At 37.2% G+C, this 12,232-nt stretch overlaps 1 protein-coding gene across 2 annotated transcripts in view; it reads right to left on the reverse strand.

Annotated features, from left to right (window-relative positions):
- The window catches only part of LOC115433038 (rho guanine nucleotide exchange factor 12-like), a 66,459-nt gene that overhangs the window by 28,333 nt on the left and 25,894 nt on the right, over nucleotides 1-12,232 (reverse strand). For both annotated transcript variants that reach the window (XM_030154227.1, XM_030154226.1), the window contains exons 3-7: nucleotides 9,104-9,202; nucleotides 8,607-8,656; nucleotides 6,032-6,089; nucleotides 3,469-3,665; nucleotides 543-620 (exon numbers count right to left, since the gene is read on the reverse strand). In XM_030154227.1, the coding sequence (XP_030010087.1) occupies nucleotides 543-620; nucleotides 3,469-3,665; nucleotides 6,032-6,089; nucleotides 8,607-8,656; nucleotides 9,104-9,202 (482 nt within the window). The remainder of the gene's footprint in view (nucleotides 1-542; nucleotides 621-3,468; nucleotides 3,666-6,031; nucleotides 6,090-8,606; nucleotides 8,657-9,103; nucleotides 9,203-12,232) is intronic.

Genomic DNA, 12,232 nt, shown 5'->3' on the forward strand with positions numbered 1-12,232 from the left:
TCTAAGAAAAAAAGGAAACCTTACTATTTTCAGCAGACAGTATGAACCTAACCAGACTACTAAGAATACTGTGGATTTACAAAAATGATTGAAACTCAGAAAATAAGAAAAATATAAAGCTTAATATAAAGCTTCCTATTTTAAACAACCATTTGAGTTATATTTTTGGATCTTGCAAGGTGGCCTTGAATTCACCTTTGACTTACTGCCATAGAAAAAAAAACTGGTAGGCCTACTTAATTACAATACATAGCTTTATATGGATACGTTGCATTGATTGTTTGGTGGTTTTGGTAGACCTAAGTGTGTTTTAACGTGCAACTTCCACCTGCTGTTGACAGTTTAGGATATTAATACTACATATAAGTTATAAAACCCATTTTAATTTGGTCTGTGCTTGTGTGTTAATGGATGTTTCTTGTTATCAATCTCCATCTCTGACCTCAAAGAGACTGTTTAAAGATCCAACGAATGAATAAAACTTACTGATCCACCTCTTCAATCATAATGAATATAAAGATGTCAGTGTATCGTTCACACACCTGCAGCTCCTGTTGCTCCTTGGTTAACATCTTCTGCAGGGAGTCCAGCTTCTGGCTGTTGACACTTTTGTTATCGTCCTATAAAATATCAGATGAGGAGTAAAGACAGAGCTAGAGCTGAAAACACATGATCATCCCTGCAAAACACAAACAAGATGAAGGGCAGCGACAGTTTAAATCTGAGGTTTAACTGGAGGAACAGGGTGTGAAGTGACTCTGACTAGAAGTGAAACCCAAAATAAGGAACATGTAGATATTAATAAATAAATACACTATGAGAACTGAATGACTCAGAATGATAGAGCACAATCTGTGTGTCCTGAAACTTAATTAGAAGTGGATAAGAGAACTGACAGAACGATGTGGATTCTTTCATGAGCATTTTCACCAATAAAAACTCAAGTATTTGACTCACTGGGGCAGATTAGAAGAACTGAAATATTGACACTGATAAAAATAATGAGCTGGGTGGGTTGTAACACACAGATAAACTGCTACTTTAACGAACATTTTTGGAATTTCATTGATTTCATTGTTTATAGTTTGAGTTGACTTATGGAAGAAGTATTTTTTCTTGCACAACAATTCAAGTAAAATGCTGACTCAATGAAAACATAATGTTTTAACATCTCTTTTGGAGTGTTATCTATTGTTGCTTCACTAAATTAAGGCAGCAACTCATCATGGGGATAACAGACTCCATTTTCAAATCATTTTATTAATTATTTTCCATGAACTAGTGGAACTATAGAACATTATTTTGTCTTTTAAAGCTTATACTTCCACCCACAAAACAATTAATACCAATGACATTCCACTATTTAAACAAAGAAAATAGTTGTTATCTAAAAACATGGGAAAATATATCAAGACTAATAATGAAAAATAAATATTTTACATTCCTTGAAGTTTGTAACATAGTACATTATTGCAAAAACAAATCTCATCTTCCAGTAACAAATAGGGCTAAAATCAAACTTTGCAGCAACATCGACCATAACCCAACCTGGTCACCTATTAATTTTGTGGTCAAAAGGTCAAAGTTCAAAATCACAGGATCAAATCACTTTAAACCCCTGTAAAGTCTATAATGCAGATATCGTATCATATTGTGTGTTTCTGCATATATGAATATAAATACGTATTGGGTGTCATATTTTAGAAAACAGAAGTCTATTAAGCTAAAAAAAAAAAAAAAAAAAAACTCAAAAAAGGGAAGGTAAGTTAGATATTCTCATCTCTTTTGGGATTAAAGAATCAGATTGATGGTCTTTTACTTTAAAATATTAAATTTATTATACTTTAACTGTTTTAGTCGTAAAAACAACCAACTAAGGTGTAAAATGACCTCGTCCTTTCCTTCTACATGTTTTCTATGTAAATCAAAGAGACACAAGAAGTGAAAAGAAAGGCATGTATATTCTTGTCACATTTTTGTCTTGTTGCATCTTATAAAACCACAAGAAATAATCATCATCATCATCATTATCATCACCATCATCATCAGGTTTCTGTAACAGTTGCTTACCATTAAAGGAGTGATATTCTGCTTTTTTTTTTATATGGAATTACACATTTTAACCTCCTAAGACCCAGCTATGGGTTTTCTGTCCACATTTGTGGACGAGAGTTTCACAACTTTACAAAGAAAAAAGGAAAAAAAAAACAACTGTCCACCACAAAGGACATTCCATAAAAATTTTAAAAACTGCATCTGAAAAAACTGTTGCATCATGATGTTTCCAATATTGGCACTTACTTAATAAAAAAACAAACAAGCTTGTACTTTGCTGACATTTCCTCTGTCTCAGGAGGTGAAAACATTTCCCTGTGGTCTACATAAACTGTAAATGGTATGCTTGGGGTCTTGAATTCTTCATTAATTCAACTCCACAGGTCCATCTTCAACCCTATTTCTGAGTAATGACACCAGAAAGGTCGTTTTGAGCGCTGGCTCTTTAAATGCAAATGAGTTACTTCAGGCCCCACCTCCTCCAGGTTGTTGGCTGTGCTGCTCTGTCCCGTTCAACCAACAACTGAACATTTTAGGTAATTGGCTCGAAGTTTGGACATATTTTCAGTTTTTACTACAACCGCTGCTGCTGATAAACAATTATGCCGTACATGGAGAAATGTTCGTCTGAAGTCTTGACCCTATATGTGCAAATGTCGTGACAGAACTAGTTATAGACGTAACAAATTAAGCAACAATTAGAACGGGTAATGGGAAATCCACTCAATTTTTGTCAACATGAATATAAAGATAGCTTTGCAGCACCTGGAGGGTTCAAATTCAAACTTTATGAACTGTTAGGGTCCAAATACACAAATAAATGTATCTAAGACTAATAAAAGTGGGTTTAGCAAAATATGACCCCTTTAAACTTTACTTTGTGATATTGATAAATATCCACTGATATGAACGTTTTTTCAACTGCAGTTCTATTTTAGTTTTGTGTGTGCAGCATTGATCACTGTAGTTTTTATCTAGTATTATTTAGTTTTAAAGTGTTTTCTAATCTGTCATTTTCACTCCATCTATTTTTATCTATATTTATATTTCACTGAACTCCATCAATACTTTTCAAACCCATATGATTACCTCCGCCAGGAGGTATTGTGATCACTTTGTTTGTTTGTTTGTCAGCAAGATAACTCAAAAAGTTATGGACGGATTTTCAGGAAATTTTCAGGAAATGTTGATACTGGCACAAGGAAGAAATTATTACATTTTGGTGGTGATGGGGGGGGGGGGGGGGGGATCTGTCTTGGCGGAGGTCTGTGCTCTCCGAGTGCTTTTCTTGTTTTATTTGTAGTTCTTTAACTCCTCGTGTAATTTTTTTTTTTTGATATCAGTATTATTTCCAAGTATTCCTCTATTTTTCTACTGACTCGGGGGTGAAATCTCAGCTCTTTGGTTTCTCACCCCATCAAACGCTGTGGAGCTGCTCTGTTCCACACCCGTCTGTGCAGGTGAGTGCGGCGCTGAGGGCGAACACAGCTGGCCGACGTCTCCGCCTTCCTCCTCATGCTCCTCCTCCTTGTCGTCGTCATCTTCTTCCAGGGGGATCTGAGGAAGCCCCGGAGGCCTCCCCAAAACCGTGAGAGCTACATAGGAACCCGCTGCCAGAGGAGAATCATGGGAAACAACAACAGGATGGAGAAGGAAACAGAGATATTTAATAAATGTCTCAAAGGTGGCGTGAAGAAACCAACCAGCAACAGAGACAGTATGCATGAATAATGCTGCAACCCCATGCAGGGGACAGTATGGAAAATGTACAATAAGTAAAATGCAGTGATTCCTGAAAGTGCTTTGAATTGTATGTCACTGCAGACATTAATCAAACTGAATATTTAATGCTTTTCTGGTCCACATTATCACATCTCTGCCTCATAATGGTAAAAATTAAATAAAAAATTAAAAGTGTGACTCATATCAGAATATCTGTAAAAAAATTTTTTACAAATAATGTACAAATACCAATTATAGTTACCTTTGCCGAGGAGGTTATGTTTTCACTGGGGTTTGTCTGTTAGTTTGTTTGTTTTTTGTTTGTTTGTTTGTCTGTCTGTCTGTCTGTCTGTCTGTCTGTCTGTCTGTCTGTCTGTCTGTCTGTCTGTCTGTCTGTAAGCAAGACAACTCAAAAAGTTATGGAATGATTTTGATGAAATTTTCAGGAAATATTGATACTGGCACAAGGAACAAATGATAAAATTTTGGTGGTGAATTTCTATTTTTTATGAATAGAAATTTGGAATCATTTAACTCTGTTCTGCATCATAAAAGGTAATAAATGTCCAAACCCCTTCATATATGTCTTTGAGGAACATTGTTTCAATAATCTCTCACATATTTATTGACCCATCTTTACTACTACAGAAACTCTTATAGGTCTTGATTTTGTGCCAAATCATGATTACAACACCTGTTTCAAAACCATTATTTACAGTTTCAGCTCATTATCGGCTCTAAATTGCTGTACATCTTCAATGTGTTGCAGCCTTATTGTCTGAAAAAGATGCATATTCACAAACAAAATGAAGTCCACCAGACATAACATGAAACATTGTGTGTTGACGCTGCTTTTAGAAATCTCTGCTTTCTGTGTTTAGGTGCATGTTCCACACCCTACGTTTCTGTTTTGTGGCTGTACATTATCCTGTTGCTAATCTTGATCTCAACTCAGAACTGCTACTTGATGCCGGTCCAAAAAAAACTTTAACTGTACACAAGAGTAATGGGAAAACCCCAAATATCTCAGTGGAAAATCAATGTCAGCATGTCTTTTCCACATGAGCAATGACTATGTTCAAATTCTTAATAATTAAAAAAAAAATTGAGATTCATTCATTGTATTGATATGGTTTTCTGTTTTACCAGGTGTAACGAAGAAGTTAACTTTGATGATTTAGTTTTTTAACAAAACACCAGAAAACTTCATCTGTTCTAAAAGGGTGGGTTCTCTGCTCATGTCACAGTAGATTATTGTATCATGTGGGTTTTTCCACCAGCTTTAGGTTTGCATTTTACCCTTTTTTAATCACGCTGAACACAGTAACATTACATCATGTCTCTAGTTTGTCTGGCTAAAGCACAAAGGCCTCTCTTTGTCTGGGTGTGTTTAGAAAAGAGGAAAAAAAATCTGAAACTGAAACAAAAACTCAGTCGATTAGATTACTCAGTACATTTTAATCCTCACTGGTGAAAATTCACACTGGTGTCCATATTTAGTTTTGTCTAAGCCCTGCTTGGCTGCTTTCCCTGATGTAATATCATTTTCCAGCTTCAATCATGAATCCACATGCAACATCATTCTCTAAGTCTGGGTCCGAGGTATGTTCAGCTGACTGCCCACATTTACTTCAACACATCCTGAATGAATGGAAGAACCTAAAGAAATAGTAAAATCCAAGTTAAAAACTCCCCATTATAGATACATGAATGATCTGTTTATTTTTTCTGGGTTTTTTTTTTGGTAAAACTAAAGCCACTTTGTCAGAACCCTTCATATTAGGTATGTTTCTACCCAAATTGTTTTATTTGCTTTTTCAATTCATGTATTTAATAAGACCCAAATGGAAATGCATAAAAGTATTTATTGAGATACATATTTCACTTTATTCACAGAGAACATCTGATTTTTAAGACTAAAGCCCTGAATTTTTTCTTCCTCCTTATATCACTCACTCCTCACGTGCAAAACAAATACATGGATTCACTAAAGTGGTCCTTATACACTGTCATTTCATGGAATTTGGGGGCAAAAAAGTGGTCACTGAATGTATTTTGTGCTAACGCAATGACAAAATGTTGAGACAGAGTTGTGTTTCAGTGAAAAGTTTTGAAATTGCGACTTTATTTTTAACCAATATATGTTAAAAAATGAAATAAGGCTTGATTTAGTTCATTTGGGGACATTACATCCTCATGCACTGTGCAAATAATTTTAATTAAATGTGACAGTGTATGTTTCATGTGTACTTACATTTAATCAGCTTCACGACCTCGATGTGGTTCGAATGTGTAACTAAGGTTCCATTAACCTGTCAAAGCAAAAAGCATCAAGTGAGACAAACAACGTTCCCTTGTATTCCCTCTGTTATTACCTGGCCACATGCCCATAGTGTTCAGCTTTCTTCATTATTTTTAGATATCTCTAGACCCTCCTCCATACAGTACAATGCACCAGCCTGTTTCAGGTCTTCAATAGCTGCCGTTCAGTCTGAACCCTCTGGCAGAGAGACGTGAAATAAAAATCAGCTTTGTGCTTTCAGATCTACAGATGTTCAGGGGCTCAGTTGGAGATGTAGGGCAAAGACATGCAAAGAAATGCTAAATAATGCATCTGAGAAGGGGTCCAAACCCTGCATGTGAACAAAAGGACCTCTAATAAATGGGTGAAAGCATTTAACCATGCCATTTCATTCATTTTAGGACTAGTGTTACAGCAATGCATTCGTCTGTGATTTCTGCTGGTACTGATAGTTCTGGACAGTGTGTCCTTGACAATAAAGGAGCAATGAACCAAATGAAAGATAACCTAAGTTCTTTAATACACTGAATTAACTTAGTTATTAGTTAGTTAGCATTTTAGTAGTTATGAATAAGTTGTGTTGAATGAAACACTAGAGCAGTGGCTCCTAAGCTTTTTTCCTTGAAGCCCCCCTGCTTGTGTGCATGCTAGCCCCCCTCCCCAATTGAAACTGTCCTGTCCTTCACTAAAACCAAACTTAAAGCAACTCTTGACTTTCTTTGTTGATACTGATGAGTAATCTGCATTTCTCAGACATGGTGCTTTATACATATGATGATACACTGACAACAGGATTAAAAAAAACATCTGACCTGACCAGACTGTTTCTCTGGCTGTGGGGATCATAAAGTTTCAGAGGTCAAGAGGGTGTGGCTACTAAACAGCTTGATATTTTTAAATGCAGACACAATATGTTTTGGGTGAGTTCATACAGACTTTTGAGTATCTTATTGAGTGTATAAGTATTTCTACCTCTGCCAGGAGGTATTGTGATCACTTTGCTTTATGTGTTTGTTTGTTTGTGTGTTTGTTTGTTTGTTTGTTTGTTTGTTTGCAACTTTACGGGAAAACTATTCCAACCATCTTTACCAAATTTTACCCACAGATAGGCCTAGGCCCTGGGACCAACCCATTAAATTTTGGGCCAAGTAGGCCAAAGTTCAACGTCACAGCAAGGTCATAAAATCTTAAATTTTTCTTTCTCTCATCATTGAGCAATTTTCAAAAATTCATAAAAAAATCAAAATGACTCCGATTAGCCTCCAATTTCATACACCCGTAGCTTACAACAATATCTTGTATCTGGCACAAAATTGTCCACATCCACTATGGAATGTGGACTCTGTGGACATTTCAATGTAACACTGAAAATCCTATTTACGACACATTTTTCATTATAACTGAACAAATATTGATTGGAATTTAATATAATTTGACATCCACATGACTGGTACCAAGTTTCAACTTTTCCTGCTGTATGGAACAACCTTGAAACTGTTTAATTTAAAAAGAAATAGTCGATCCACACATGCACACCGTTCGGGGTGCTTGGTAGAGGTTTGCGTTTTCTGAACACTTGTTTCTTTAGCATTCACAAACAGAATTTTCACAACTTGTATCGTCAAAGCAGACAAAGTCTTGTGCCCCCCCCCCCAGGATCTCTGGCACCCCCCTGAGGGGGACCTGCACCCCAGGTTAAGAACCACTGCACTATAGGACCTTTAATATGAAAGGGTGACAGGAAATATAACAGCCCAGCTTTAAAGGGTACCTGTCCTGAATTTTCATTGTTAGTTATTTCAAAAGATCACGGATAACACTAGCAGTTCCATCAGGTAACTTTCATTATAGCTGTTATTGTCAGGTACATGCGAATACTAAGTCAGTGCTCCGTGTGTCAGACATGGTCAGAGACATGTTTCCTCCACCATGGGCTGTTTCAGCACCTGTAGTGATGCAGTAACGTTGTATTGTTCAGTGACGTGGGCTGTGATGGACTGGTCAGTGACCCTGTGCAGCAGACACCAGTCTAAGATGACACATTATTGGCCAGTGCTGGGTCGTATCCCTAAGACAATGGCGGACAAAGCTTACAGCTGCACAAACAACAAGTGCGAACACGTGCTTTCCACTCAATCTCACTCGCTGACTGCTGCATGTTTACTCGCACTCAATCATCCAGAAACAACACTGGTACGTCACTTCGAGTCGGTAATGGCTGCTCCCATAGGTTCTGCCCCCGCATGTAATTCATGTAATAAAAGGTCCAGTGTGGTGCCTTTATGGCAATCTTTTTGCTGAATCTGCACCTCTCTTATAAGGATATAAGTAATACACAAAGCACAAATAATGTCATAAGCATGAACAGTACAGGGACATTTTAAAGAGCACCACTTTGTTCATTCTTAATATAGATGTACTGTAGATGTATAGTAGGAAGTGTTCCAGATACTCATTTTGTCAATACACACACCAAGTGTTATGAAGACTGATGTAAGTGTTGGTGAAGGACACAAACCAGGCTCACCTTAATGATCCGATCCCCCGTCTGCACACCAGCTCGCATGGCAGCGCCATCTGTAAAACAATACACAACTTTATACAACTGTGGTGATGATGATTGTGTGTAGTCGTTAAAACTGGGCAAAAAATGATCATGAAGTTCAACATGACAAATAACTGTCTGGTTACTTCATATGTCACTCAACCAAACATCAGGCTTTAAATAAACCATCGAAACTGTCAATATCAAGGGCTTTAATAAAAGCTTTATATACATCAATGTACAAAATGAGACACAACTCGGAAAGAAAAAGCCACAATGGAAAGTTCAACAGAAGCAGGACAAAATTAAAGTATAAGTGATGTTCAGATGAAATACAAAGACACAAAAATGTAAAATAGATATGCAGGAATGTGACATGGAAAATGCTAGTATAAATAAATAAACAAAAATGAAAGCAATGAAATGCTAAATGTAAAAAAAGTTTGCATGCAAGCGTCCGTGTGCATTGTGAGTTTTACCTTCTTTGACCAGCTGCACAAACACTGGGTTGTCTCCACTCACTGTCAAACCAAACCCATTCTCATCTCGCTGGATTATGACACAGCGCTGGACGAGACCTGCAGAATACACACAAATGCAGACAGTGCTACATTAAAATGACCTAAAATACACTGAAGATGTAACAGTGGTGTTTGTGTTTTTGGACAAACACATGCACATCCAAACAAACAGCCTCACACAGGGGATGTAGTAAAAATACTGTTAAGGAAAAAAGTTTGACCTCTGTACTTTTTATCCTAAAGAATTTCTGCTGTACTGTCTGAAATACTTTTGTCTGGTCGGGTCGGTGGGAAAATTCTCCAAACAGGAAGTGACAAATCAGGAGACTAAAGCAGAAACAGTCTCCAAAGAAAGACACACTCACAAAAAAGGTCTTTTTCCTCGTCTGACTCACATCCTTCAAAGAGAAGCATCATTGACGAGAGTTACAGTGGACGAGACATGATTATTCAGAAATATTTCTTATTTCCTCCATAAAGCAGGAGGAATGTAAAACCAGAATATCAGGCCTTACTTTTAGTCTCTACTATCAAGCAAATGTCACAGATTCAACAGCATTTTTGTTAAATCTTCCTGACAGTTTTGTTCAAACATTTCATTTCTCACTGCTCATTCAAAACAAAGCCACATTTTCCAAAATGCATGAACTTTATTTCTCTTTCATTGTTCAATATAGCATGGTAAGTCTATTATAAGTTCAGATTTGGCCCCCACGGAGTCAGGCAAACTTGACACCAACCTGTTTTACATGTGAAATTGGTACGCTCGATCATGACACCTCAAACATCCGCCACACCACAGCTAGAGGCAACAGGTAGAGTTCAACAAAAGCAAACAAGCATTTAGTAAAGGCACTATGAGAAGAGGGGCAAGTATGTTCAACACTGATCCTTTTATGGGCTGCCTAGATTCTTCTTTTTCTCATTTTGAATAGAATAGAATAGAATAGAATAGAATAGAATAGAATAGAATGCCTTTATCTTTATTGTCATTATACATATGTACAACAAAATTAAAAGAGACAACTCTCTTGTGGTGCGTAGTGCAGAACAGTTTAAAAGAAATGACAAGTGTAAATATATATACAGAATAAAAACCAGCATGTCACCCAACCAAGAAACAGTAGAGATAAATATATATTGCACTTTGACCCTGGCTGGTTACTACAGATATATGTTAAATATATATCCTTATTTGAGGTATTGTCACTGCAATGTGTTCAGAACACTTGGGTAAAACGTGCTGCTAAATCTGAAGGTGCAGGCCTGGATAGATCTGAACCTCTTCCCTGAGAGCAACAGTGAGAACAAGCTGTGGGATTTTGGACTTCTTCCTCCATCCAAGACCACCCAATACACTGATTACCAAGTGAAAAACCAGAGCTACCAGCCACCTGTTCTGGAAGCCTGGAAGATTATTTGAAACGGGCATTTCTTCATTGATATTTTGTTCTGTTTTTTTTTTTTTACATTTCATGTTTATTGAAAGCTACCTCAAAAACCAAGTGCACTTTAGTTTTTATGTTCAAGAGTGCACATAATCAGAGTGTTGTTTACATTTCAGTATGTTTATGTTCTTGGCACATGTTGGCAAAATTGCACAAATTAAATTAAAAATGTTCTGGAAGGTTCTTTGGGCTAAATTGTTTTATTGTTTTCTTTTAGGGCTATGTACCACATAGGTTGCACTATTCAGAAACTTGCAAATTAGTCTCAAAGATCAATGTAAAGAATCGAGATAAAATCGAGATCATGATTTTATTTTTTAAAAATCATGATAGGATATTTTTGCCATATCACCCACCCCTAATTACACCCGTCTATCCTTCAAACATGCAAATGTTTCCACGACTCTATTGTTAAAGTCAGTCATGTCCCTGACAAGTGTCTTTTCCACTAATAGTATGGACAATGCATTTAGACCAGCGGTGAAGGAAGCACAGGTAGATCACACAGCATTAAAAAAATAGAAGTTAGCCTATGGGTTTAACAACTCTGTTGTTATGGCTCTTGCCAGGATTCAAACACCTGTCTCCCACATTGTAGCCTGTAGTGTTTCCCACTGAACTAGTGTTTCCTACTGAACTGTCCACTGATATATTAATATATAGTGGACGTACACCATTTTGTCTTGGTCACTCTAAAGGTGTGGACACTCCTGGTTTGGATGATCTTGTGACCTTGCATTTCTAAGGAAGGTCTTGATTCTTTTTGGGATGTGACATTTATTCCTGTGGGTGGTGCTTGGGTTCACCTATCTCTTGTATCGGAGGGGGGTGCATGCACCATTTATAACTAGAGTCTATGGTAAAGAGAGAGCCCTGGGGTGTAGATTTTTGCACCCAAAACAGGAAACATGACTGCTCACTAAACAGCCAAAAACATTTTAAACTACATTTAACAGATTATTCAACATGTATCATGTACAGCTTGTTTATTCAAATATTAATGTTTTTGTAAAATTATTTTATGTGATTCCTATCGTCTTCTTCATGTGAGACAGGTGGGGCGGCGCCCTATCGCCCTCTACTGACGAGCCCCCACTGAACAGAACCAAGATGCTACTGTCATAAACGGTAAAATCTGAGAGGTAGAACTCACCTCCTCTGGGCAGAGAAAACCTTCACTGCTATTATTATTTTCAAAGCTGCACTGATACACTCATATTTCATCTGATTCTGTCAAAAATCACACACTTGGTGACATTACGCTGGCTTTGTTTGTTTTAGTGTAAAGATCCAAAACGGGTATAATGAGGGTTTTTTCTTCATAGTGACAGAGCAGGATACTTCATCCCTTTTTCCTGGAGGGTAATTGGTTGTCCTGTGTCGTCCATGAAGGATTCTCAGGACTCCAGGGTGAGGAAAAGGTCAGTCAGGATTAATGCTGATGGAGAAACCAAGGCAACCACCATAACTACACACTCCTGAGAGCGACCAGAGCCTTTTCTGTTCTTTTCACCTGAGGTAAAGGTTACGAGATGAGTCCGCAAAGAGGGGATAAACCTCAGGGAGAAGCTTTATTAAAACATATTTAGAAGAGGTCTGAACAGGTCATTAGACTCAATTTGTCATTCCTGTGACAAAG

This window comes from Sphaeramia orbicularis, chromosome 14, assembly GCF_902148855.1.
Source record: "Sphaeramia orbicularis chromosome 14, fSphaOr1.1, whole genome shotgun sequence".
Classification (NCBI taxonomy): domain Eukaryota; kingdom Metazoa; phylum Chordata; class Actinopteri; order Kurtiformes; family Apogonidae; genus Sphaeramia; species Sphaeramia orbicularis.